The sequence below is a fragment of the Zootoca vivipara genome, chromosome 13 (assembly GCF_963506605.1).
Source record: "Zootoca vivipara chromosome 13, rZooViv1.1, whole genome shotgun sequence".
NCBI lineage: Eukaryota > Metazoa > Chordata > Lepidosauria > Squamata > Lacertidae > Zootoca > Zootoca vivipara.
The window spans coordinates 12,575,014-12,602,743 of record NC_083288.1 but is presented as its reverse complement, the minus strand read 5'-3'; the positions used below and the strand labels follow the sequence as shown (position 1 = coordinate 12,602,743).

The 27,730-nt window shown below is 40.9% G+C and overlaps 1 protein-coding gene across 4 annotated transcripts; it reads left to right on the top strand.

Moving 5' to 3' along the window:
• Positions 1-9,477: 9,477 nt before the first annotated feature.
• MEIOC (meiosis specific with coiled-coil domain) lies at positions 9,478-26,198 on the top strand. Of its 4 annotated transcripts, XM_035135831.2 has the most exons (8): positions 9,478-9,653; positions 10,533-10,661; positions 14,352-14,512; positions 17,421-17,525; positions 18,019-19,867; positions 21,383-21,517; positions 23,073-23,253; positions 24,565-26,198. In XM_035135831.2, the coding sequence occupies exons 2-8, from the start codon at positions 10,620-10,622 to the stop codon at positions 24,792-24,794; spliced, it is 2,703 nt and encodes a 900-aa protein (XP_034991722.1). In that variant the 5' UTR covers positions 9,478-9,653; positions 10,533-10,619; the 3' UTR covers positions 24,795-26,198. The 4 variants fall into 4 exon arrangements, with proteins under 4 accessions (XP_034991722.1, XP_034991723.1, XP_060138305.1 ...); XM_035135832.2 differs by lacking the exon at positions 9,478-9,653 and having other exon boundaries at positions 9,848-10,661; XM_035135834.2 differs by lacking the exons at positions 9,478-9,653; positions 10,533-10,661; positions 14,352-14,512 and having other exon boundaries at positions 16,851-17,525; positions 19,743-19,867.
• Positions 26,199-27,730: the final 1,532 nt, after the last annotated feature.

The window sequence follows — 27,730 nt, the reverse complement described above, 5'->3', positions numbered from 1 at the left end:
GCATATGGACTTAACAGGTGCTCCAGTCCTTAAGCACAGGGAGCGTCTGCAAGGATATGGCTCACACGAGATTCTTGTATTTTCAGCTTTCATTTTAAAGAAAAACAATAAAGGGAAAACAACTAGCTAATTTATTGGAAAGGAATAAGGAAAAGTGTGCAGAGAGTATTGTACCCTAATGCCCAGTAGGAAGCAAACCTGCTCCCACCATACAGTGTTATGGAAAATGACTGCAAAAGTAATGGGATAGCTGACAAGCATTAGAGATTCATGTGAATAATACAATTATTATTACTAATTGTATCATTTTATTAAGTTATTACATTTTCTGGTTGTTCTCTTTCATTTCCTACCATCCCAGTGTACTATTTCTCACCATACATTTTTGAGTACTGCAGGTACTGTATTCACACAACATCTCTACCCCATTCATGGAGGAGTTACAAAATATGGGGCACCCAGGCCTAGGGATTGGGGTGTTATCCTATGTTGGAAAAGCTGGGCACAATCTAGAAAAAAATGTGTGTGTGGTTCCAAGTGCCCATGAGGGCTTTGGTCTTGTGTTTCTTAAACTGCACCACTGTGTTCTACGTGTTACTTTTCAAGCATAGCTGTCAAGTTCTCCCTTTTTTAAAGGGAAATTCCCTTATGCTGAATAGGCTTCCTCGCGACAAAAGGGGAAACTTGACAGCTGTGCTTTTCAAGAGCAGTTTTTTATAAGACATGGTAAGGTCTGATACTGTATTCCAAAAGAAAAAGGCAGAATTTGCTGAAGCATCTTAAGCTGTTCCCTGTTTTGTGGACAACACACATTGACACAAGGATACATACACCACATTCCAAGAGCATACAGTATACGGTACTGCTTGTGTCAGAGTTAAATGATTGTTTGAAATGCTAAACATCGTATCAACTGGCTGAAAACTGTGTATGTGAAGGGGATTTGGGGTGTGGGTATGGGTATGTGCAACCTCCCCTCCGGCACTTTCAAAGCTTGCAAGATGGACCACAGACTGTCTGAGACACGCATGCCAAAAAAGCAAATATATTTTCTTTGGCAACAAAGTGATGAGTGAGAAGGGAAGCCATACTTGTGACCAGATCAAAACTGCTTGTTTAGAGCTGGAAAAATATGGCTTGAAAGTTTGGGGGCTGCATCAGAGTGATGGGTCAAGGGCTGTAAGGATTTGAGACCCAACCAATCTCACTAAAATGTCAGATTGTACACTGGCAAGAGATGCAAAGAGCAACATAACATAATATAAAATAAAAGTAAAATCGCAGGAGATGAAGGGAGTGGAAAAATGCTTGGAACACATTAAGTGGAGTTTAGCCAGAGCATCCCAAGGTACAAGGAGGTGAACTGCAAAAAGAAGAAATGGGAGGAGCCAGGTAGGCTGTAGGGCCTAGGCCAGGCATCCCCAAACTTCGGCCCTCCAGATGTTTTGGACTACAATTCCCATCTTCCCCGACCACTGGTCCTGTTAGCTAGGGATCATGGGAGTTGTAGGCCAAAACATCTGGAGGGCCGCAGTTTGGGGATGCCTGGCCTAGGCTGTAGGGCAGTGTTTCTCAAACTTGGGTCCCCAGCTGTTGTTGGACTACAATTCCCATCATCCCTGACCTCTGGTCCTGCTAGCTAGGGATTATGGGAGTTGTAGTCCAACAGCAGCTGGAGACCCAAGTTTGAAAAACACTGCTCTAGGGTCTGAGGCCAACCTGTGTGTGTGTGTGTGTGTGTGTGTGTGTGTGTGTGTGTGTGTACGTATTGGGGAGTGGGAGTGCTGAAAGCATCAGATATGGCAAATACAGTTAATTCAATGGCTGAATTTTTCTGGCTCTATCACATTCATATTGTTATAGCTGAGGCACTTCAGTCTGTTAGTGAATATTAAAAACTAATAATGGTATTTAGATAATGTTTGGGATATGAAGGGAAAATACAAGCTGCAGATCTGTGTCAGACAATGAATTCATGGGTTAGCTTATGCAAACCAGCCAATACAAGTACAGAGCCATTGAAAAACAATGGGGAACTGAGCCAGTGAGGAACACTGGCAGTGAAAAAAAGCTGTCCTGCCCACCCTCATCCCAAGCAGTGGACAGAGACGGGAGAATTGGGAGGCTGCCAAGGTGAGGCAGGGGCATGTCGTCACAGGAAAAATTGTCCTTTATGAAATCTAATGGTTTGTTGGGAAGGAAAGGGGCAGAATTCCATGGGCTGCTGTGGAGGCAATAAACAGGAACAAAGAGATGGTGTGTAGGATGGCTCTGAATGCAGTGGCAGGAAAGGACAAACTACTCCTGAGAATGCTATAAACTGCATTTCCTTCATGTACCCTCAGATTGTACATACAGTATATGTTAACAAACCATATTTTTTAAAGACACTGCAGACTCCACTGTGCCTTATTTCTCCCCAGGATCACAATACCTCAAGGACAGTCTCTCCCCAAATGAACTAACCCAGACCATGGGACCCAAGGCCCTTCTTTGTGTGCCCCCTCCAAAAGAGGTCTGGATTGTGGCAACATGAAACAGGTCTTTTCTTCAGTGGCTCCCCATTGGTGGAATGCTGTCCCCAGGGAGGCTCGCCTGGTGCCTTCATTACATATCTTTAGGCGCCAGGCAAAAACGTTTCTCTATAACCAGGTCTTTGGCTGATTAAACAATCTATGTTTTTTTAATGTCTTTGTGGGAGAAGAATCATTGGTTTGTTTTTGTTATATATTTTGTGTTCTCATTTAGGAGCTTTATGTTGTGAACCTCCCTGTGATCTTCGTATGATGGACAGTATAATCAATCAATTTAACAATCTGTTACCATGTCCATGTCCAAAGAGCTAAGAATACATGCAGCTGGGTGGTTAAGAATGCATGTGGGCAGGTGAAATTAATGCAGAGCAACCTATAAAGGTATTAAATACAGGTATTATTCAAATGTGTAAATCCATTTAATTGTATTAAATAATTATAAAGTGCATTATAATATTTAACAATATGCACTCAGTTATTCCAGTGCCTTTGTCAAAACATAAGAAGCCAGGAGCAGGTTGACTTCTTACTGAGGAATCAGGTAGAAGACAGACTGAACTATCTTCCTTGTATATCCACAAGCTCTAATTAAAGCTAAACATTCAGAAAAGGAGCCTAGAATGAGAAGTTAGTGAGGCATGCAGGCTTACATACTTACCTCAGATTGGCTTTTAAATACCCTGTTTCTCATATTTTAAGACATACCCATAAAATAAGCCATAGCAGGATTTTTAAGCATTCAAGGAATATAAGCCATACCCCGAAAATAAGACATAGTGATAGGTGCAGCAGCAATGCCGGCCATGGCAGGAGGAGGAGAAAAAAAATAAGACATCCCTTGAAAATAAGCCATGGTGTGTTTTTTTGAGGAAAAAATAAATATAAGACATGTCTTATAATATGAGAAACACGGTAATAGTCTCTTTTTGGTTACTTGTCATGCCCAAAGCTAACAAAGGTTGTGTTCACAGTAACCCGCTTGTAACACAAGTGTAGTTTTTCCTCAATCTGGAATCATTCATGCTCATCCTCAACATGCTGCTTTATCAATCTAAAATGATTCTAGATCCTGCCATCCAGGAGTGGGTATGGTTACTTGATACACATTTGAAAACTCTTCCATTGATGAAGCTATCCACACCTTTTCCTCCCTACAAATATCCCAGAAGAACAAAGAAGGAGGTGGTGATTGCTGTCTTTGTATATGCACACCCAAAATGTCATTACACAAATGTGGATACACACACACACACACACACACACACACACACACACCTTTGCCAGGACTGCCTACATCTGTTTTCAAATAGATGCACTGCAGGGTAATGCAGACTTAATCTGCAATGAGCTTTCATTTTCTGAATGAAACTACAGTCATACCTCAGGTTAAGTACGCTTCAGGTTGAGTACTTTCAATTTAAGTACTCTGCGGACCCGTCTGGAACGGATTAATCCACTTTCCATTACTTTCAATGGGAAAGTTCGCTTCAGTTTATGAACGCTTCAGTTTATGAACAGACTTCCGGAACCAATTGTTTTCATAAACCGAGGTACCACTGTATAGTATCCTGAGAGAGGGCATGGTTGGCTAGCAGGCAGAAACCTGAGAAAAACACTTCTGCTGTAAGGTAAAGATACACAGCAACATTTTATGGTAGGTCCCACTTAATTTCAAAGTACGGTACATCCCACAGGAAATTACCGGTAGATGGCCCAACTCCTCCTGATAGGGGCTGAGTAGGAGAATGCTGAAACCTTCTATGGGGGTTCACAGCATTCAAACCCTCCCTACTCTCCACACAGAACCTGCTATAATGATGACCATTTTTGCTAGTGAAATTATTGCAGATTATATCCATTTTTATTTTCTTTTTTACCGCATGTCAATTTATTGAGTTGACTGAAATCATATGCTTTGAGCCATGCAATTGTAATTATTCCCAACTTGCACTGGTAGGATTTAGATATAAGTAAATCTAGGATCCTGACCCCAATGCTTAAATCCCTTGTCTTTTTTCTTGCCCCATTATTGGCAGATGAAATGAGTGCCTGTTCTAATCAAGGTGGTGGTGGTGGGTTTTTTTTTTTAAAAAAAAAAACTTTCTTTCCCCCACCCCCACTCTCATACTCTGATTCTAGATACATTTGCTCAGCAGTAGGTCCTGCTTAACACAATGCAACTTATTCCCCGGGGGAAGTGTGCAAATGACTTCTTTGTTAATCTTCTTTTCCTAAGGCTAAACATACCTCTTTCCGTTCCATCTTTCCTTGCTTTTCTTTAAGAGTTGTTTTCTCAGTTCTTCCTAATCCAATGTCCCTCTGGGACTGCAAACTTGGTTCCAATTCTGAGTCCTAGAGAATAATAGAACAGGTAAATTGTCTGTCTGTTACTGATTGGACCAAAGTCTGTATGTATAGGGTGCAGCACAAGTATTTCAGTTCTACAGATTAGCATTTATTGAAAATGCGCAGCTCTTTTGTGCCAGCAAAATGTGTCTCGGATACTTTTGTACCTGCATGAAAGGGGGAAGAGAAATTTCCAGAAAGGAGCTCCAAGTGTTGTGTAAAGAAAATGAAAAATCTCCCATATCACTGGTAGACAATGATCAAGCTATTGCCATCCGGCCTTAAAGAGTCTTTCAGACTAGACTGCTGCAATGAGATTTATGGAGGGTTACTTTTGAAGTCTGTCTGGAAAATGCAGATAGTATAAAACATCAGCACCAATCTGCTGACAGGTATGGCTAAGCTAGGTAATAACCTATAACACCTGTTCTGAAAACTATTTAATGGTTTCAGGTTGTATCTGGGTCCACTTAAATGTTATCATCTATCGGAAACACCGGCTCTTCTGCCGTGTCTCCCGGAACTGTGATAGTGTGATAACATGCTCCTCTGAAAAACCTACTGATATTCTTCCTTAGCCTCTCCAAACTTTTGGAAATTGGGTGTTTTCTTATTGTTGTTTTTGTCAGTGATTTTAGTTAGTGTTTTATTTCATTTTGTTTTATTTTTATACTTTGGATTTTTGGCAACCACCCTGAGCTCTGTTGTTCTTAAAATCTAGAATTACTGGTAATGAACAGAAGAAAAAACCTGGGCAGCACATTCTGCCACTCTGTCTTTGGAACATGACTAAGGACTATTAGTTTGCATAATCTGCCAAAAACTCTGAAGCAGGGTGGGAAGCCAGTTCTTTTGCAATTGGGAAGGCTACAATACTTTTGTCTGTACATTGGTAAAACTTGGTTGTGGACTTACTGAGCCAAGTTGTCCCAAACTAGCGACACCATTTCCGGATCAATTCGTACATATTTTATGGCGTAGGCAGTGTTATTTTACTTCCATTTACAAAATATTGTTTGTGGGGGAGTGGGGAAGAGTAAGAGGATTTTGGGGCAGCCAAGTTGAGTATGCATGTGTGCGTAAGTACATCTAATTCTGCATTGATTAGGCCTTAAATATGGGTTTGAGAACTTCAATGCTCTATACTGTGGCAAAACAAAACAACAACTGGGAAAACCTAGCCAACTCCCAGCTGAGGCTCACAGAAAATTCCTATACTGATTATTTAAAAAAGCATTGGACACAAATATAGACTCAAGCAATGAAATTTGCCTTTGCTTCTAGCACCATCTGCTGTCTGTTCTGATTCCCAACCTGTACAGTATATACTTCACAGATTTTAAACTGTTTTCCCCATGTTTCAATAGAATATTAATTGAAACATATACATAAAAATAGTTAAAATCAGTTTAACATAGATAAACTATACAAAGCACCACTCAAATTTATTACAGTAACTTCTAACTTCTGCATTGTGTGTCATGGTATTGACATGCTGTTGGTACTAGGAGAAGAGAGAAGGTATGGGAGAATGGATGGAGAGAGAGGCCAGAAAAGACAAATCACCAACAGAGGTTGGAAAAGATCAGGATGCTATGCAAGTTTACTACACTCTCTAAGTCAGGCATCCCCAAATTGTGGCCCTCCAGATGTTTTGGCCTACAACTCCCATGATCCCTAGCTAACAGGACAAATGGTCAGGGATGATGGGAATTGTAGTCCAAAACATCTAGAGAGCCGAAGTTTGGGGATGCCTGCTCTAAGTGGTGATCCTATCACAGTTGTATATCTAAGTGGTGACAGGATCACTCCTGAGTTCCCTTACACAAGTAAATGCAAAAGACGTGTGGGTAAACTCTAGGGAACCTGATTACAGTACACTGTATGTAGGACTGCCATTCAGGCTCTCCCCCCCCCCCCCCCGGAAACTCCAGTTTGTACAGAATCCACCAGTTAGGCTACTAACTGACTAGTTACACTGAACTTATATTTTCAGTTCTTAAACAGCCACACTGGTTGCTGCTCTGTTTCCGGACACAATTCTGCTCTGTGCTGGTAAAGGTAAAGGGACCCCTGACCATTAGGTCCAGTCATGACCGACTCTGGGGTTGCGGCGCTCATCTCGCGTTATTGGCTGAGGGAGCCGGCGTACAGCTTCCAGGTCATATGGCCAGCATGACTAAGCCGCTTCTGGCAAACCAAAGCAGCGCACGGAAACGCCGTTTACCTTCCCACTGTAGCGGTACCTATTTATCTACAGTACTTGCACTTTGACGTGCTTTCAAACTGCTGCTACTTGCCTATAAAGTCCTAAGTGGCTTGAGATCTGGGTTCCTAAAAGGACTACAATATAATGTCTAATTTCAGGGCTGCGGGGGTGGGGTGGGGAGGACACCAGAGGCACCAAGGAAGACATCTGCAAGGAAGACATGTGCCCCAGTGGGTGTCATGTTGGACAGAAATTCAGAGACAACTGCATATACTTCAGACCAGCACATAGGGCTGCATCCATGCTACAGGATAGAAGAGATACTGGTGACTTAGAGTCGATGCTGAACGTATTCATGTCGAATCCCACTTGGGCCATGAAGGGGTTAATATATACCGTACCTCACCATCACAAGCAACATTTCCATTAGACAACAGTCAACCAGCTACAAATCCACCTAACCTCATACAGCCCACATTTTACCAACTTCTCTGTAAGAATATCATTGGGGACTTACTGAAATCAAGATACACTATGTCTACAGCATTCCCCTAATCCACCAAGCCTGTAACTCTATCGAAAAAAGAAATGAGATTTGTCTGGAATGAGACACCCATGCTGGGTCTTAGTAACCACAGCATCCTTTTCTAAGTGCTGACAGACAGAATGTTTCATTATCTGCAATGGATGATGGTGTCATGGGGCCTGGCAGTGACGAACCAGGAACAAGACCTTGGGTCATAGTGGACAGCTTGAAGATGTTGACCCAGTATATTGGCAGCTGTGGAAAAGGCAAATCCTATGCTAGGGATCATTAGGAAAAGAATTGAAAGTAAAACTGCCATGTTATATAAATCTGTATCACAACTGCATTTGAAATACTGGGTATGAATCTCATCACCTCACCTCAAACAGGATATTGGAGGGTTGGAAAAGGTTTGGAAATGGGCAACCGAAATGATGGAGAAACTTCCCTATGAGAAAAGGTTGTGGCATTTGGGATTTTTTCAGTTCAGAGAAGCCGCAAATAAGAGGTGACACGATTGAAGTTTATAGAATTATGCGTGGAAGTGTTTCGTTTGCCCTTTCATAAAATTAAGACACTAGCAAAACTGAATGCCAGGATATAATAAAGTACCGGCACTTCTTCACACAGTGCATAAACGACGGAACTCACTCCCACATGAGGACAGTGACGGCGACCAACCCGGATGGCTTTAAAAGAGGATTAGGGGAATAAAGCTGTCAGTGGTTACTGTCCATAACAACTGTATTCTACCTCCAAGGTCTGAGGCAGTATCCTTCCGAAATCAGGGTAGGGGAGAGTGCTCATATCCCACTTGTGGGTTTACCATGGGCATCTGGTTGTGAGACCAGGATGCTGGACTAGTTGGGCCACTAGCCTGACCCAGCAAGCTTCTCTTAGGTTTTTATGCAACCCCTAAAATGGTCGAGGTGCAGTGGGGCTCTCCCCGTATCAAATCCTGAATACAGTGCATATGCAACATATTTCCTTTTCACGTGTTTTTATTTTGGGGGGGGGGTGGCGAGGAGAATATAGGGCTGAATCTTAGCCTGCTTGTGCCTGAGTCCTTCTCAAAGCTCTCCTTCCCCATGCTACGTGTTCACCAGCTGTAGGTTTACCTCAGGTTTTTTTTTTGGTTCAGTTCTTTAAAATTCAGTTTTTAAATCTACCCTCTTCTCTCTCTCAATCCCACCACGGATTTCCTCAATCCGCTTCCCCCCCCTCCCCCGCTTTATTTTTTCGAGCGGGAAAAGGGTTGAAGCTCTACTACTCCAACCGCCTTTTGCTTATCACCGGGTAAACAAACCACTTTGCCGGCTTCTCATTGGGCAGGCGGCGACGCGTCCAATCGCGCGCCAGGTGACCCTCGGTCCGCTGAATGGGGTAGGCGGAAGGGGACAAAAAAGAAAGGAGAGGTTGCGATTGGACGCGCGGGCTGCCCAATGCGCAAAGAAGCCGGCGCTGATCTGGGGGTTTGGAGGAGGAGGTGGTGCGCCCTATATGAACATGGGATTGGCCCACCTCTCCGGAGACGGACGTCAGCAACCGCCAGTTAACGCGAGCAGGGGGAGGGGAGGCGTACTGGAATCACACTTAGGCTTTTGCCTCGGGCTCCGCCCTCTATTGGTGGCCCTGAGCTCCATACCCTCGTGGTTAAATGTCTTGAGACCTGAGGGGGGAGGAGGCGGGCCTACGTGGGAGGAGGAAAAGGAGCGGAGGGAGGAAAGTCGGCGCCTTATTGGCCGCACGGCTGCAGGTGCAGGCCAATCGCGCGGTGGAGGGAGAACCTCGGCGGGCCCCTTCTCTGCCACCCGGCCGTCCCCTCCCCTCCCCCCTCCCTGTCAAGCTTGGTAACGGCTGCCTTGGCTGTTCTCGCCTCCGCAGCGCCGTCAGAGCCAGTCTGGGCTGAAGGGTGAAGGGAGCTACCACGCCCCCCTGTGCGGTCATGGCGGGGGCAGCGCGACGCCCCTCTTTGGCCCCTGGTTTCCCTTGAAGAGGGGGCGGGTGTGTGTGGAGTTAGAGGCGCCCTTAAACCTGTGTAGGGAAGGGGATGGAGGTGAGGGGGTGGCCGAGCGGAGGGAGAGCAAGCGACGGGGGTTGCTCTCTCTAGGGCGGGTAGGTTGAGGGGAGCGGGGCGCTGAGGGGGGAGAAGGGCCCAAGGGAGCCGCGCGGGGGGGGGGAGCTGTCGAAAGAGTAAGGAGGGGGCAGAGGGGTCTTGAAATGGTGGGGAGAGCTGCGCCTGGTGGGCTCCCCCTCCCCAGAAAGTGGGAAAGCAGCTCTTCTGAGTTAGGTTTGAATAGGAAGATGGAGGGGGGGAAGGGGTCGTCGGAAGGGGAGAGACGAGAAGGAACGGGTGTCGCGGGCTGAGGAGTCTGAGGAAGCAAGGCGGGAGTGCAGAGGGCGGCATTTGGGGAAGCGGACGACTCGACAAGTTCGGCGTGTCCCTGGGATACCAGAATTGAGACACCCGGTTGTGTGGAACCAACTGTTGGCCGAGTCGTGGGTGGTTGTTTTGTTTTGTTTTTTTTGTTTTTTTACACCACAATTTTCCTCATCTGCCTGCCATTTCTCAGCTGTTCCTAGGCAGAGAAATGATTGCCTTCAGAGCAGCGACACCTGTTTGGCTCTGAGTCGGCTTAGGTCCCTAAAAGCAGAGTTTGAAAGAGTCAAATGCACCTGTGCAGCCCCCCCCCCTTCACGGCTCTCACACACACAGAGGGAGATTGATTGCAGATCAGGGCTCGTTGACACTTTGGAGAAATGGGGAGGGGTGTGTATGCAATAGACTGGCTCTCTCAAACTCAGCATAATAATGCAGTGTGTAGGCAATCCGAAGGGGTGTGTGTGTGTGTGTTGGTATCTGTAAAACAAACAATTTAGATGTAGGTTAATTTGTCTTTCCACTTTTTTGTCTCAGCCCAAAGTAGCGTTCAGAGGCACCAGCCGCTATTTGAATAGTGCAGAGTCCAGTGGAAGACTGACGGATGTGTTCAATAACGTTATCATGACAGGTTGCAGCTCCTTCTATGATTGCTACAAATTGCAGGTTCAGTCAGTTTTTAATCATCTTGAGATAATTGTCTTTTAGAAACACATTAGAGAGTATTCATAATAAAGCATTATGTAGCATTACTAGCATTACACTATTGGCATGGTTCTACAGTATTTGATTTTACTGGCCTGATAATAAACACTGTATTTGAAATGGATTAGAGCTTCTTCTCATGTGATTTCTGTACTTGAGTAATAACAGGGTACTATAAATTAAAGTATCACGGGGGTTGGCTCTTTATATGTTACTCTAGTTCAGTGGTTTCCAAACTCCCACCCTCCAGGGCAACTTGAAAATTCCTGAGATTTTTTGCAGGCCACAATTATTTTTTATGCCTGTTGTAGAAATTGCAGTTCACTGTACTTGATGCTGTACAATTTTTAATTTTACTTTTATTGCTTCTTTTAGTTCTTATATATTGTATTTGATTCATTGTATTATAATTTAAAGCCCATCAAATTCAAATTGTAATCCAGTAAAATACAAAATGAGAAATAAAAGAAGCAATAAAAATACAATTAAAAATCAGTATGGTGTGGCTATGTCATCTTCCACCTTCAGCCACAAATTCAGACACACTGCAGACCACCTGAATGTAGCTTGCAGACCACAGTTTGGGAACCCCTGCTCTAATGCTTATTTCCTTATCATCTCTGTCCTACAATGATATCCAGGAGGGCAGCCGTCTATATTCAGTGTCTTGTCATATCTAGAAGAACTTGGAAGGGATGGGATTACATGAAATACTTCCCCTTCTAATGTGTTACATTTCAACACTCACTTCTAAGTACATGATAACTCATTATAGCTGAACTTTAAGTTAAACATATTTGACTGATATCAATTAAAACAATGTAAGAGATGGTTAAGTTTTAAGAAAACCTGGGTGAAAAAGCATATGGCCATGTTTGAATGGCAGTTAACTCTATTAACATGCAAATTCTCCAAGGAGTTCCAGAGTAGTGTGTGTGGGCTTTCAAGCTGATCTGAAAGGTAAAGAGTTCCTTATTTTCAAACACTGCTTGGGCATCTATAGTAGAAGTATCCAATATTTTCAGTGAATAGTGGACTTTCTTTCTTTTAAATTATCTTCACACCCCCAATTGCTGTATTAGTGTGGTGCCATGTCCTCTAGTTTGATGAGCTGATGTGCTGATGCAGCCCTGTAGATTAATGATCCAGGTTCAGAGACAGTGTTTGACTGAATACCTGTTTCTGGGACAACAGTGTGGCAGGGCTATTGCTTTCTTGCTCTGTTAACTTGATGGTCATTTACCGGTAGTTTGAGCTAATTTGACTAGTAGGGTACCTCTTTCTTACTTATAGAGCTACAACTATATCAACTGTCCTAGTAAGCTACCTATTGTATGGAGTGCTAGACAAATACAAATTGTGATATAGAGAGGAAGGTTCATACTTCTCCATACCATGGATGGCTTGTAGTGTACAAATACAAAAGGGCTTTCTCTGGCAGTACCCCATCTCTGAAACCCTTCTGAGGAAGACCAGACATACTTTTTCCAAGGCTGTGTTCAGGAAGAATTTGAATACATTTTTATTTCTCAAGGTTATTGGAAGGGGATAGGTATATATAGGCACTGTGGTTTCTATAACCAATCCTTAATTATTGAAAATTGTGTCTATGGATTTTATGTCGTTAGCTGCCTTCAGCATTCTTCAGGAAGAATAGATGGGGAATAAATTTAATTAATAAATGGCCCCATCTTTCAGCGAGAGAGTAGTACACAGTATCTTAACTCCTTCTGACTGCATCTGCAAATAAAATAATATAGCCTTTAAAAATAAAATTTCTGAATAGCTAACTATCTTCCATTTGCTTCTCAGCTAACCATCCAATTTTGATAGATAATTTATAGGAATCCTAACTTTTAATGGGATTTAAAAGAAAGGTTTAGGGACCCAGGTGGCACTGTGGTTAAACCACTGAGCCTAGAGCTTGCTGATCAGAAGGTCGGCGGTTCGAATCCCTGTGACGGGGTGAGCTCCCGTTGCTTGGTCCCAGCTCCTGCCAACCTAGCAGTTCGAAAGCACGTCAAAATGCAAGTAGATAAATAGGAACCGCTACAGCGGGAAGGTAAACGGCGTTTCCATGTGCTGCTCTGGTTTGCCAGAAGCGGCTTTGTCATGCTGGCCACATGACCTGGAAGCTATACGCCGGCTCCCTTGGCCAATAATGCAAGATGAGCGCGCAACCCCAGAGTCGGTCACGACTGGACCTAATGGTCAGGGGTCCCTTTACCTTTTTAAAAGAAAGGTTTAGCAAATTCAGTTTAACACTTGCATGTTAAAATGTACTACTAATCAGATTGGTGTAACTTTGAATTGTCCATAATGAATTTGTGCAACCATAGCTGCTTCAAACATTTTCATATTCTCACTTAGCCATGAATTGTCTAGCTTGGGTGGGCAGAAGGTAGATTACTATCTTCCAAAAGATCTTGGAGTAATTACTCCAAGTATAGTAGTTTGGCAAGTATATCCAATTCTCAATTGTTTAACAAATAAAGAAAGCTTGTGTGAGGGAAATGAGGGATTTTTAATGCAAAAGTAATGTAAACTTAGTTCTGATAGAAAAAAAGAAAAAAATGAATTAAAAGTAAAACCTGCTTTAGGTCTTATACAAGTCTTGTCTTTTTAGCTCCTTACAGCTGGTGCAGGTTGTTAGACTTGATGCTAGAATATAAAACTAGAAAATATTTCAAATTCATTTTTCAAAACATTAAAGAGAATTGTAAAATATTTTGTTCATTAAAAGTACTGTATAAATGATAATATATGTGAATGAACAGCCATGGAAACTGAACAAGGAATCATTTCACCAATTAAAATTAAATGCATATAAGGCATACTCAGTTTTCATTTTCAGTTACTTTGATCAAGTATCACAATGCACTTATAAGCTTATATTTCCTGTGGAGACAGAATGTGTTGTAAACCACATGGGCTTAGGCATGTAACATTACACACATTACTCTATTGCTGGATGTTTCCCCCTGGACATCACACTTTCGTGCATCCAGTATACAAAAATGTGGATTAGGATTACTTCATTGGGGTCATATGATGAACACATCACTTTGGCATACTTTATTCATTTACACAAGTAAAACTGATTGCACACTGGATGCCTTAGTAATAAATGAAAGTACAAAGTGTTGTATAATTTGTTAAGTTTCAACAACATATTCCCTTTAACTGCCAGAAGTAATAACTTACTCCTACCTCAGAGATTAATTTGGAAACAATTTTTATTTACTGTTGTTTACTGGTTTTCTTAGAAACTAGAAAACAGAAGTATGTAAAATTTTAGAACATTATCTCTGGAACTGTGGGGATAAATATTCTCAAGCGTTTTAAAGCAGAATGTAACTGTATTTGTGGTTGCTATTATATACCTTCGCTGTAGCCTATTTCAGATCAGTAAAAGTCCCCCCCCCCAACCAGTCAAAGTGGTTGAGTAATCTCTCTTTAGTGTGTTGTGATGTGGCTACTTTGCAGTAGTCATGGGGATGACTTGTACTGTCTGGAACCAATTAGCTGAACTTTGGCCTTTGGTCCTTTCCAACCAATTTATTCTCAATTTAGGAAATTAATTATGAAATTAATGTAGTAAAATAAATAATATTTTAATATTAATTTTCTCTTCTTGAATTTAAAATACAGAGTGAAGAGAATGTAGACTTACGGCAGACTTACAGTACTTCAATTTCTACAGCTTCTGAATGTTCAAACCACGCTGATTCTTCTCTTTTCTATGTCCCATGGTCTACATATGCAGATGATATTAAACAACCCCCTAGTTCTCAGATTAGTGTAAAGAACAGGTACATAATTTAACTGTTATATGACTAGGAAGAGAAAAATGTATGGTAAATAGTTTGCTTATTTTCATTGCATTAATTGGTCATTTCTACAGGACTGAAGGGTACAAGTTGACAATATATGTCCAAAAAACATGATGGGTTTTTATTTTTTATGTTCAGATTCATCTTGACTCTATATTTGGTGTCAGAATGGAGTTCTTTTCAGGTCAGGCTAGCAACTCTGAAGTTTTTTTGCTTTTTGATGTAGAATGCAGCTGTGCTCACTTTCTTTAATTTATATTCCTTTAATTTGTCCCATAAAGGTGTAAAGGTGTCTGTCAGGCACCAGCCACTTCATTCTGTTCTTACCACCTATTTATAGCATACGAGATGAGCGACCCCTCTGATGCTTTCCTGATTGGTTCTGGGTTTTTTCTGGGCTTTCCATATGAAAACTTGGAAAACTAAGGGTGGGTGGGTAGGTGTGGAAATCCTGAGCCAAACTTAGAACTCAGAAAGGTGTTATTATACCCTCTTCTATACCCCAAACACACTCCCCCTGCCCATGTCATTGGTGGGAGCAGCAGAGGCTATGGGAGAGTTGAAAAGAAATATTTCCTTTTCCCACCCCCCACCCCTCAGTCTAATAGAGGATGGATTTGTGGCTGTAGTTATTTTAAGAGCTCCTGAAGTTGCAAGAACTGTAAGAACTACATTTTCCATAGTTCACTGCACCCCATCACACTTTGTATAATCTACTGCACCACATCAGTGAGGGCAATAGAAGAAGGTAGGGAGCAAGCGAGGGAAGAGAAAAATTATTTGTGCTGTTGTTTTTCCACTAATGGGGGAAGGAAGGCTAATGTTCAGAGTGTGTAGCAGGGATGGCTTTAGGGCGTGGAGAGAGTGGCAGATTTTGATTTGAGTGGGAGAGGAAGTTTGGAGTATGTAAAATAGGTGTTAGGAACTTTTGGCCGTCTAGATATTGCTGAACTACAACTTCTAGCAAGCATGGCCAATGACAATGAATGATTAGTTAGAGGGCTGAAGTTTCTTCACACTTGCTATAAAACATACCTTTCCTTTTGAGGTGGGTTTTCCAGTGCCCTGAAATACTCTTCTGCACCTGGCTTGGGAGAAATTTGCCAGCACCACTAGAAGTGGGTTAGTGTACAGCATATGTCAAAGGACAGAGGTGTGATTTAGATGATCTTGAGATCCTGGTATAGCTCACTGAATCTATGGATCCCTTATTTGAAAACTTTCCCAGTGTTTCATTCTTCCATGGAAATTTTCTATTTCATATATTTATTAGCAACAATGAATGGCTGCCAAATAAAAATACAGCATTGTGCAAATACAGTATTAGGCAAAGTTGGTAATTTCACATTTTTAGCTTTGTTTATTAAAGTAAAATAAACATGGCAAGTAAGATCACTCTCTAGGGCATAAGAAAATTGATACAAATTACCTGAGTTCAAAATCTTCTGTTAAACCACATCACTGTTTATCAGTTGATTTACTTACAACATAGTAACATCATTTATCTTCCTGCTGTCTAAAATCTTAAAAGAGATTGTTTAGCTAGGCTGCCTCAACTTGGAGTGGGGAAGCTGGGGAGGCTTTTACTTTTAGCTCACCATGCTCTTTTTGGCAAGCCATGCCTACCTGCTCCATACATGACATCAGGCGTGAGGCAGGTAAGGGCAGGCCTTCAAAGGAACAATTGGGAGCCTAAAATGAGTTGCCAATTGTTCCTTTGCTATAGCAAGACATGCTTTTACTGCCCATTAGCTGATAGGTGGCAGAAGCAGCCTTGCTCCAAGAGCAGTAAGCAGTTCTAAACTGTTGAAAGACACAGGTGGGTGGGACCTCCAGTTTAGCAGCAGTTTCAATGGAAACCATTTCTCCATCCTTGCACTGCTTCTTCGACTTCTGACAACCAGAGGTTCAAGGAGCAGTGTGGGACTGTTTGAAAGCTCCTTTGCAAGCAGCCCCACTCTGCTGTTTGAACCTCCTGTTTTGAGAGATTCATGTAGCAGCATGGAGCTATTTACAGACTTTCAAACAGTCCTGTACTGTGCTTTGAAGTCAAAGCTCAGTGTCACCTGATATCACGGTGATGGGTGAGTGACAGGTGGGTAGACATGCTTACCTGTCAGATTTGGCCCAGCAGGGGTAGTGAGATAAGGATCTGTCCCACCAACCCATAGCTGTCAAGTGCTCCCCTTTTTTTTTATAAAGGGAAATTCCCTTATGCTGAATAGGCTTCCTCGTGAGAAAAGGGAAAACTTGACAGCTATGCACCAACCAGAAAAAGTTTCCTACACCTGTCCTTGGGATTAGCCTGCAGCACGGATGAACACATTGTATGTGGTTCAAGTCTGCATGCAGTCAAATACGCACAGTCTGCATGTGAGGCGGACAAGTTAAATTATTGAATCATTTGTATATTCCACTCATCAGCAGGTGGAACATGCTGTCATTCATACTAGTCTGCGGGAATTCTGAACTTCAGGGTCATACAATATGTCTTGGTGTACAATGTACTATAAATAATCTGAGCAAAAAAAGAACTTGCTGGGCTTCAAGTCAACATGATGGTTGTGAAGTGGGTCTTTGTAGGCTTGGGAAGCAGCACAGTCAAGAGGTTAAAGGGATTTAGGTTCTTTCCCCTCTTTTATAGATGGTGAAATGTCTCCGTGGTCTACATTCAGCCTTTACATTCCATGCTAGCTCTCAAACAATCTGTTAATGTGTGAGATCTTTGTGGAACACAGGCAGCTCTAAAAGCTGCAGTTCCAGGATATTGTTGTTGATTTATTTATTTTGGTGGCAAATGTTATAGCTAGAAATAATAGAAATGTAAATATGAATATAGGCAGACATTCTTAGCAAATACTTAACCTACTTTTCTCACCCCACTTAGGATTCAAACAGAAAGAAATGACTATGGCAGTGAAACAGACTTATATGGACTTGTGTCTAACATCTTGGAAGAACAAGATAAATCTCAGCCATATTTTGCTGACGGGTTGGTAGTATATTCAACATAGGATAGTAATTTCCTACACATCTACTCACTTTTTCCAGCTACTCTTGTTCCACTGAGAATATTCTGCATCTGCCATCAGTGGAAGCTTGTTATTTCTGCTGCCATTATCAGGAAGGCAGCAATGCGTATTAACCTGAATCTTACATTTTTTATTAGTGTATTTGTGGTTTTTGCAAGTACTTTAAACAGCTTATTACACATCATTCATATATAAAGATGTGCATTAAACAAGTAGTATGCCAACTACATGCAGACCTCAGGGATCGGTTTTGAACACACACACCCCAAAAAAATATTAGTGTGATCTAGCTTGATACATGTCTCTGGCTTTCACAGTCTTCATTTGAAATTATAGCAATAGCTCTGACAACACACTGGCCATGGGATATACCAAAAGTAAAAACAAAGATTAGTATAATAGGGTAAAATCTATGTAAGGAATTGTGCAACTGTTTATGTTTCATTCTTGTAGGGCGTGCGCCTCCAACTTAAAATCAGTATGGCCTGTGAGCACAACCCGATTTACAGACCACCCTGACCTGCTGTCGGAAACAAAGAGGCCAATAGATGGAGCCATCCCTCAACAGACTTTTTATGGTGGAGAAACTTTGCCCGTGTCTGACAAACAGTATATGCATGCTGGTCCTGTAGCATTGCAACAGAAAGTGGATGACCTTTACCATGGGCTCACTAACATCGACATTGATGAGCAATGGCTGTACCCTTCCAGGAATGATCATGTCAGCTGTTACAATATTCAGAACAATGAGAATGCAAAGACACCACAGTTTCAAGACTATTCATATGTGAAAACATGTTTTGCCCCACAAACCAGTCTTTTAGAAGCAATAAAAGAATCAGGAGCAGATACTTATGCTTATGGAAGGGATAAGGTAGGTCCTAAAGGACATGATGCACAGGTGCACCAAAAGAGAGCTGAGATGCTTCTTTCACAATTTAGTAGATATGGTGAAAGTGCAGATTATTGTAGATACCTGGATTATTCTCATCCAAATAAAACAAAGCATAATAAAAATGCAAATTATAGTGTTCAAGAGAGTAAAAAATTACCAAGTGGAACACCTGAGTTACCAGCTTTAGATACTGATAATTATAGTAAACTTTTTCAAAATAAACCAGCTGTCCAGAAGAAAATGGAAGATGTCTCTTCAGAACAGCAGAATTTTACATTTCAAAAGACTACCGGACTCATGTCAGAAAAGCAGTTTGTGAATGAAAATTCATTTACCCCTGACTTTGGTTTAAAATCAGATTTTGCCCTCAAATCTCACACAGCTGTTTCGGGGAGTGGTGATTTTGCAAATGCTACAGAAAATTCAGAATATTTCAAATCACTGAATATCTTATCAACAAACCCAGTAACTTCTTCATCAGGCACAAATCTAAGGCCAACATGGATCAACATACAGACTAAAAACAGTTCCTCCATCCCTATTCGGAATCAAAGCACCTTGATAAAGTTGAATAATCATTTAACTGCTGGTTCAAAAGGTTCCAATCATTCTTATGATTTTTCTCAGTTGCCATCAAGCAATGCAACTTTAAGCAATAATTTGTTGCTCCAGAAATATTGCCAAGAAAACCCCACAGTATTTTCCGGTTTTGATTTCAATGATAGCAATGCTGGAGACAGAGTTCATTCTGCCAGTCATGCAGAAGGACTGGGAAAGGTAACAGAAGAAAGTCTTTTTGAGTCCATTATTGACAAAAAAATCAAACCATCAAATGGTTTTTGTGATAACTATACGCAGCAATATGGGATCATTGAAAATGTGAACAAGCACAATTTTCAAGTTAAATCACAGAATGGACATTATGATGCTGAGGACGGACAAAAACATCTAGATGGACTGTCACAGAATACTTACCAAGATTTACTGGAGTCTCAAGGTCACTTCAGTAGCCACAGGCAAGGAAGTGGAGACAATATTGTCAGTAACCGTGTGAACCGCACTCAGGCTTCTTGCTTTTCAAACAATTTCATGATGGGTGACTTGAGGCACAGTCCAAGTGTTCCACAGCTTAATTCCAACAGATTTCCTTTGAAATCTACCCATCCTTTTGGGCATTCTGTCATTCCCCTGATGGATTCCTATGATTTGTTCTCCTATGATGATTTAAGCCACTTGTACCCTTATTTTAATGATATGATGTATGGAGACAATTCTTTCACAGGCTTCATGCCAACATTTGGATTTCAAAGACCAATGAAAACTCGGAGTGGGTCAGCCAGTGAACTTCATATTAGGTTGGAAGAATGTTACGAACAATGGAGAGCTTTGGAGAAAGAACGGAAAAAGGTAAGAAGAAACTTATGCATATGAGAAGGGAGTACAAAACGGAGTAGATACAGTAGTGAACAGAATCTTTGAAACTACTCAATATGGTACTTATTAAGTAGTTTCAAAGATTCTGTTCACTACTGTATCTAAAAAACAGAAGGATTAGGCTAAGCTTATAGGAACAGCTTGATTATCAATGCCTATGACCAGGGACAAGGAACAGGCTGCCCAGTCCTCAGTCCTGATCAATTGGAAATTGCTGGCATGGTTGTTTAAACCAGTACTACTTTAGGTAGGTCAGGGTCTTGTTAAATTGTTTGGTAATCTGATCCTGTTTAAGACAGCCTCAAGCTTGTCAGAAAGTTTTCAGAGAACATAAATCTAGTGCCAGGTCCAAGAACTGATAGTTTTGATTGCTGCAAAACTTTTCTGTGGACCACTTGAGTGGAATTAAGCCCAATGGAAAAAAACACTTCTGACAGTTTTCCTAACATTCCACAATTCTATTCTAGCAGCCTCCTTTGGGCACAAATTCCTGCATTTTTTGCAACATAGTAGCATTTTAGAATGTCACTTGTGCTTGGAGCTAAATCCTTTACTTAGTTGTATGATGCAACTTTGATTGCCAGTTAAAAGACCTACCGTTTTGGCCCAAATATAAGCCACTCCCTTAAAATTATGCAGGCACTCACACCCGTTCCGTTTTACTGTAAGTCTGTTTCAGCAGCGATATCATAAAAGCCAATTTTGTAAGGTCATGAATTTAACCGCACTTTAACTTTTCATGGTTGGAACTTGGGGAAAAGCCAACACGGTATACAGTATACATAATGCATATTCTAAATTGCTGTGATATGTTTTTAGTTCTAACACCGTTCCAATATAAGTGGTATTTGGAAGCTAAAATAATGGACATTAAAATTTGCCTGTTTTACTTTTTGAAGGCTCTGAATGTAATTTTTTATGGTCTGTTAAAATTAGTAGGGAAACCTTCACACTGACCACTGTAGATCTAAATTGTACCCTTTCTACAGAATGCTGCATAATTCTTATTCTCTGCAGGCAACATGGCAACAATTAGTGCAATGCAGTTACTTATTTTGCAGTACTTTGGGTAACATTATTGTTTTGTTTTCAGTTTGCTACCTCAGCTGCAGGTGTGTTTTGCTTCTTGAGATCTTGAATTAGCCGCCCAGAGTGGCTGGGGAGACCCAGCCAGATGGGCGGGGTATAAATAATAAATTATTATAATTATTATAATTATTATTAATTATTCTAGCCTAGCTCAACACCCTTTGTCAAATTAGAAATAGGATGCTGAGTTTTGTAAATATGTGCTATAGGTTACTACCCTATTTTTTTATTTTCAGGAGTTTGGGTTTGGCTTCACAATTGAGATGCCAATAATGGCTGTGTATTCAAGCAGATATCCTCATCATTTGTATCCCAAAAGAAGAATAAGTCAAGTTTCCTAAAATATACTCCCCATAATTTACCGTCTTTAACATGACAGTTTAATTGTATCTTTTCCAGACTGAATCAGCTCTTGCCAAGAATTACCCTGGGAAGAAAGTGTCTAGTACTAACAACACTCCAATTCCAAGACTGACATCAAATCCATCCAGAGTTGATCGCTTAATTGTGGATCAGTTACGAGAACAAGCCAGAGTGAGTTATTTAATGTCAGAATACCAAATGTTGACTAGTTTGGACCCTTCACGTCCAAGACCTTATCAGCCTCTTCTGTTCCCCAAACTGGCATAAGTATACCTCTAATTCTGCCTCTCCTTAACATTGGAATTGTGATGCTAGGTGTTCTAAACACAAAACATATATGGTTGTTGGAGGGTATTCTCATATGGCTTGTTCTTCCCAGTTGTTCCAGTTGGGAGGACAATGCAAAATAGCTTTGTGTACTCCATTCTGTGTGAGTCAGAGCCACTCCTAATTCCAGTCCTATCTGTCTACAATTTACAGAGCCTTGGCAGAGGCAACAGATTAAAAAAGGAGACATTTTGTCTGCTTCTTGGCTTCATACCCCTACTAGACTGGTCTACACAGCATAGGAAACCCCAGCAGTACCTTCCCTGAACCTCAAGTCCTTTGGGAAGCAGAAGGGTTAGAAACGCAACACTCGAAAGTTGGACCACTTCATCCATTCCTGAAAGTTGGAACAAATCACACACAAAAGTGAAATGAAAACACAGGGCCAAGTTACACGTGTGCAATGGAAGCTCAGTGGCGGCTTCTTTGCTTTGCTCCAAAAGCTGCTTGAGAAATGACAAGGAGGAGGCACTTAAACCTTTCTCCATCTCATATTACCTCCCTAAGTGAAATATGACAACCTTAATGGGGCTGAAGTTCCAGGCAAGTTGGGAGAAGTGATGTAGTAGATCAGAGGGCATCAGAGATGTCCTGTTTCAGTCTCTTGTAAAGCAAGGATTGGATTAGTACCCAGTGCATAGGAACTCACATCTCACAGCAGGTTGCACACAAGAATACCTGCACATTCAACTGTAGAAAAGGTGTTTGGTTGTAGGGAGGGGTGAAAGGGAGCTGGAAAAAAGTTGGGGAAATGATTATGTAGTTGGTTCATAGTCTTCTGACCTACTTTAGATTACTAGATTAGCAACACAGTGTTTATCTTCTGAAAAGTCATTTCATAGGGATATCTGGTCATTTTTCATCATGCGTTTCTTTTGAAGACCTGATCCAAAATGAATTATCAAAACTTTTCCTTTGCTTTCCTGGCCAAACCTGGCACTGTCCTTTCTGAAGCTGTCAGTGTAGTTCTTAATCTGTTTTCTGTATGTTCCCGCAGCCAACCTGCCAGTAAAGCGAGATGAGCGCCGCAACCCCAGAGTCATTCACGACTGGACTTAACTGTCAGGGGTGCTTTACCTTTACCTTTTTTTACAGTATGTTGTTAAAGTGAATTAGGACTCGGCCTTTTTACTGCCAGGATAACATTACTTAGGAACCCTATATAGACCCCACAGGTTTATGTTAAGATTATTTTAAAATCAACCTATCTTGCTATATGACTTGGGGATCTGCTCTTTCAGAAACACAAGACCAAAAGCTAATTACATGGTTCTGACATAAATGAGATGTTTGTAGCTGTGGATTTATAGACAGACATCAACAGACCTTATAAGAACTGCTTTATAGGAAGGAAGAGAACTATGAAAGAATTTAAATTGCTGTCCTTTAATATTTGGAGGTTGTGACTCTGCTGGGAAAAATGGAACGCCTGCGAAGTTCTCCTCTTCATGCTAACATCTCTACTGCTCTTGACAAGCACCTGGAAGCAATTCACATTGTGCAGTCCCGTAGAAAGGATGAAATTGTCAATGCTTCACATCGGCAAAGACAAGGAGCTCCCAGATGTCAAGATGATAGAGGTGCACTTTTCTTTTAATATTTGTTCTCCCAGTTTCTCTACCTTGAGCCGTTTCAGGGCTTTTGGCCCAAATAAGAGAGGCATGTTTAATATATTTGTTCGAAATTTACACACTTAGCAAAGAGTAAGCACATTGTGTACTAAATAACAATTTCCAAAATAGTATTAGATTCAGTAGGATTTCACCAAGGCTGCTTTGGAGTAAATTACTTGAGCACTACAATCCAATAATTGCTGTGCAAGCAAATACTTTTGACTATGGTGTATTGACTGCTAACTCAGCTTACTGCCATTTACTGTAAGTCTCCCCTGGCACTTTTGGGTTTTTTATTACAGTGCTTGTACAGTGGTACAAGGTTCAGAGTTGAGATGCCAGATTACTTGATGCAATGAATCCAGAATGTCTTCTGGAATTAAGGAGTGGTATTCCATCCTGGACAATGGTTCTTCTTTTGTGCTGTTTCTTTTTTACCCAGCATCTGAAACAGTGGTAATTGCAACACTCTGAATTATAAAAAAATTCCTTCCAGCAGCACCTTAGAGACCAACTAAGTTTGCTTTGGTATGAGCTTTTGCGTGCATGCACATGAAAGCTCATACCAATGACAAACTTAGTTGGTCTCTAAGGTGCTGCTGGAAGGAATTTTTTTATTTTGTTTTGACCAACATGGCTACCTACCTGTAACTAGAACTCTTAATTATGTTAGTAGAATGCAGAAAAAACACCCCACCACTCCTTCTTAAGGAGAATTAGGAGACCCAAATTCCTTTAAGGAGCGAGAACTTGTACTTACAGATGTCTTCTGCACTCACTACTTACAAGGGACTTCATGGAAAATTTAGTCTCTAGGCCCTGCCAATAGTAGGATTTCCCAAAAGATGTTTATTCTTTATAAAACAACTATCAGTTACTGTTTACATGACTTGTAGGGAAAGCTGCTTCATTCACATTATGCTTGTGACTGATTAGCTCAGTAATCTTAATCTCCTTGAATATCTCTTGCAAATGGATTATTGAAATAGTGGGAGGTATGCAAAAACACAAATGTGAGTTTAGCTGTTCCTTTTTGTTCACTGAGTCTCTGAATAAGTTCCTTGTGGATTGTGTTCTTTAGGGGGAGAATATGTATTTGGCATTCATAATTTGCATACCTTGCATTTCTACCACTGTTCAAACTGACAGGAATTACTCTTGTACAACAGCCAGGGAAAGCAGCAAAACATTGATGCAGTTTTCTATGCTAAAGTACACAATTTTGAACACTTCAAAAGAGTATCAACATCAAATATTGTTCCCCCCCCCCCATCTCAGATGTTTTTGCTCTTGCGCTGGCCATTAAAGAGATGTGCATAGCAACACGCAAAGCTCGCACTACGCTGTGGTGTGCTCTTCAGATGACCTTGCCAAAAACAACCCCTACAACTGGAACTGCGGAGGTGGAAAAAGCCTTACATGAGCTAGTCCTACCTGAAGATAAGACCTATGAACCGATGAATAGTGGCAACCCTGCGATCCAGAGGGGAGAAACAAAAAAACATTGAGGAAAAAACAAAGATAACAGATATGGATGTATTATAGCACTGTACTAAATATTGTAAATGAACTTTTAAAGCTTTCCTTCCAGATTAAAAGTAAAGAGATATGTGAACTGATGTTTGCTTATCCTAAACCCAGCAGCTACCTGCTGAGTAGCTGTTAACGCAAGCCAAGAAGCCTTTGATGTTATCAGAATCAATATATTGACTGGGCAGATCTAACGTTATGTTAAATAAATCAGAAAGTTTTAAACTGCCAAAGTAGAACTTAAATCCATTCTACAGTGCAGGCATATGCAATGATCATTTTGCCTGTGTGATACAGTTCTTTTAGATTTCGTTAGTAATTCTGTTTTCAAATAATGAATTTGAATTACTGTCACATGTTACTGTGTGCAGTCTAGTAACAGATAAGTTTTGATTGTGATAGAAAAAGAATTGTTCTCTTTAGACTATGAGTACCTGGAAACAGGAAGGAAACAAAGCTAAACATTCCCAGTATGAATGTTAAATGAAAATATTTAAAAATACTTATTTATGAATTTGAAATCTTAAGAATCTAAAAGAAATTGACCAGATTTTCTTAAATTAGTGATATTATATAAAGCCATTATCTAACCATGCATGTTAGGGAACATTAAAAAACTTACAAAAATCATTTGTACCTATTTTAAATAATATCAATATTATCTGTTAAAAGTATTTAAATGTGATCAAAATTACATTTATATAATTGAGCCTTTAGCAGTTGCACTGCAGCTGAAATAATGAATATTTTAACACCCTTGGTTTACTAATTTTAAGGAGGGTATCAAGAAGTTCTGAAGTGCACTTTCTTTGACGTTAACTCTTTAGCCAGTTTGGTTTGAGATTGTTTGGTGTATATTTTGTTTTCTTAGTTTGCTTCTGCATACTTTAGCACTGTTGAATGCTTGGTTTTTTTTTCTTAATATCTGATCTTTTTATTGTATGTGAGTAATTTATTCAATTAACATGTTATTATGTGGCTCAGGAGATCTTGGGTTTTAACAATCTAGCATGAAGATAAATACATAATGTCTGGATAAAATTTACTTATCTACCCTTGGTTAGGTACACAGATATTTTAAACATCTGTGTTCTTCCAACTTTTAGAAATCCCGGTATGCTAAAAAGTGTAATCAAACTACAAATTGCCTTTAGATGATGTAAGGGACTGATTGAGATTGCAGGAGAAACTGTAGGGGACCATTTTGATCATTGATATGACTTTCCATGCTGCCCACATAAACTTCATAAGGCAGCAGACTCATACCACCATACCATAGTAGCCACAAAGATGGGTTGAGTTTTGACATTGATACGTTACATGTTATGAAAATAAATATTGTACTATCTTTACTCTCGCCTAATAAACTGGCTTTTTGTTGAAAAGAATGCTACAATTTCTACGTTTGTATTCCTATCTTTGGACGTAATTCAGGCTCTGTTTTACTGTCAAGCCTGAGGCCTTCATAGCAGATCATGTCCCTCTCTCTTTGTTTTATCACTATTTCCAAGACTGACCATGAGTCACCACAATTATAGAACGCCTTCCCTTTCAAACAACTTGACAAAAGTATGATCTGAGCAACTTTTAGAAACCATGCAAGCCATTTCTTGTGAAGATGTAGGTGCTGAGGTTAAACAGGCATTCTGGAAGACTGGTGGCTACAACTGTCAATCTGTACCTAAATTATAGACAGCTGCATACTAGAACATGAGGCAATACTTTCCACTTCATTTTTTGAAGTAAAATTTATAAGCTTCCAGAAGTCTGAAAGTCACATTAGAAAGAACTTCAAACCCGTAAGACAGAATGCCCTCTGTAAGTATCACCCATGAGATGCCTGGGCAGGCTTTATGGGCTACACCTACAAAGACAGGTGAATGCCATCTATTGTCATTCATATATTAAGTGCCTTTTCTACTGTATATATGACCCACCTTTAGTTAAAAAGGGATGCTAATTTGATACAATAATGTGGAACACCCTAGAATCCACTTGAGATGAGTCTTCCATTTTTCCTTCCAACTCCTTGTTCACCAAACTTAATCCATCTACTGAAAGCAGTTTCCTTCCCTTGGCAATAAACAGCTTTCTAGAAATGAAATCATCCTTGATAGCGCAAACACACACCATAGATGGAGAGGGAGGCCCATGATGGTCATGTTTTCAGAGGGCTCAATAGGTGCCTCATGAACAAGACATAATGTCCTTGGTGCCCCATGCCTCAAGGACAGCCTCTCCTTGTATGAACTGACCCAGACACTGTGATCATCATGTGAGGCCCTTCTTTGTGTGCCTCCTCCATGGGAGGTCTAGAGAGCAGCGACAAGAGAGTGGGCTTTTTCTGTGGAAGATTAGGAAGTTCTTTTACTACTAGGCGATTTGTTCCATTTCCCTGGTCCCACTTGTCTCTCAACAAAGTAGGTTGCCCCTCCCAACAGCCAAGCTCTCTCTTTTTTGTTCCCACCCAGGGCTACATTGTGCCAGGGTTTAGCTCAGGAACCTGTTTTCTCAAGTCTGATGGCAGATGTTCCTCCTTTTCCTTCACTGAAAATCCCAGGTCCCTTTTTTTTCAGCAGCTTCAGAATTCTTCCACAGAGTTCCCGAAGAAAAAAAGACTGGCCTGATAAGAACTTAAGTCTGAATGAGGCAGATTCTTCCTCTTTACGATAGAAAGGGAAGCAGCACCACTAAGAACCTCCAGTTTAAACATAGTCATATACCCTTCACCCAGACTCAGGTACTGGCATCTGGACTAGGACTGAGCAATATTTTGATATATTGTTCAAAACCATTTTGAAGTCTGTATCATGATAACCGTTTGTTTTTGACCTGGCAATATATTGTGAATCATGGTGTGTGTGCATGCTATGCAAAAATCACCATGTGGGAGAAACAATGAAGCCAGCCAATG

What these genes read in the sequence shown, in the direction of transcription:
- MEIOC (XM_035135831.2), top strand. Translation starts at nt 10,620, where the DNA reads ATGACAGGTTGCAGCTCCTTCTATGATTGCTACAAATTGCAG. An exon ending in AGTTACGAGAACAAGCCAGA is followed by an intron (nt 21,518 to 23,072) that starts GTGAGTTATTTA and finishes TAATATTTGGAG; the next exon opens with GTTGTGACTCTGCTGGGAAA. An exon ending in CAGATGTCAAGATGATAGAG is followed by an intron (nt 23,254 to 24,564) that starts GTGCACTTTTCT and finishes CCCCCATCTCAG; the next exon opens with ATGTTTTTGCTCTTGCGCTG.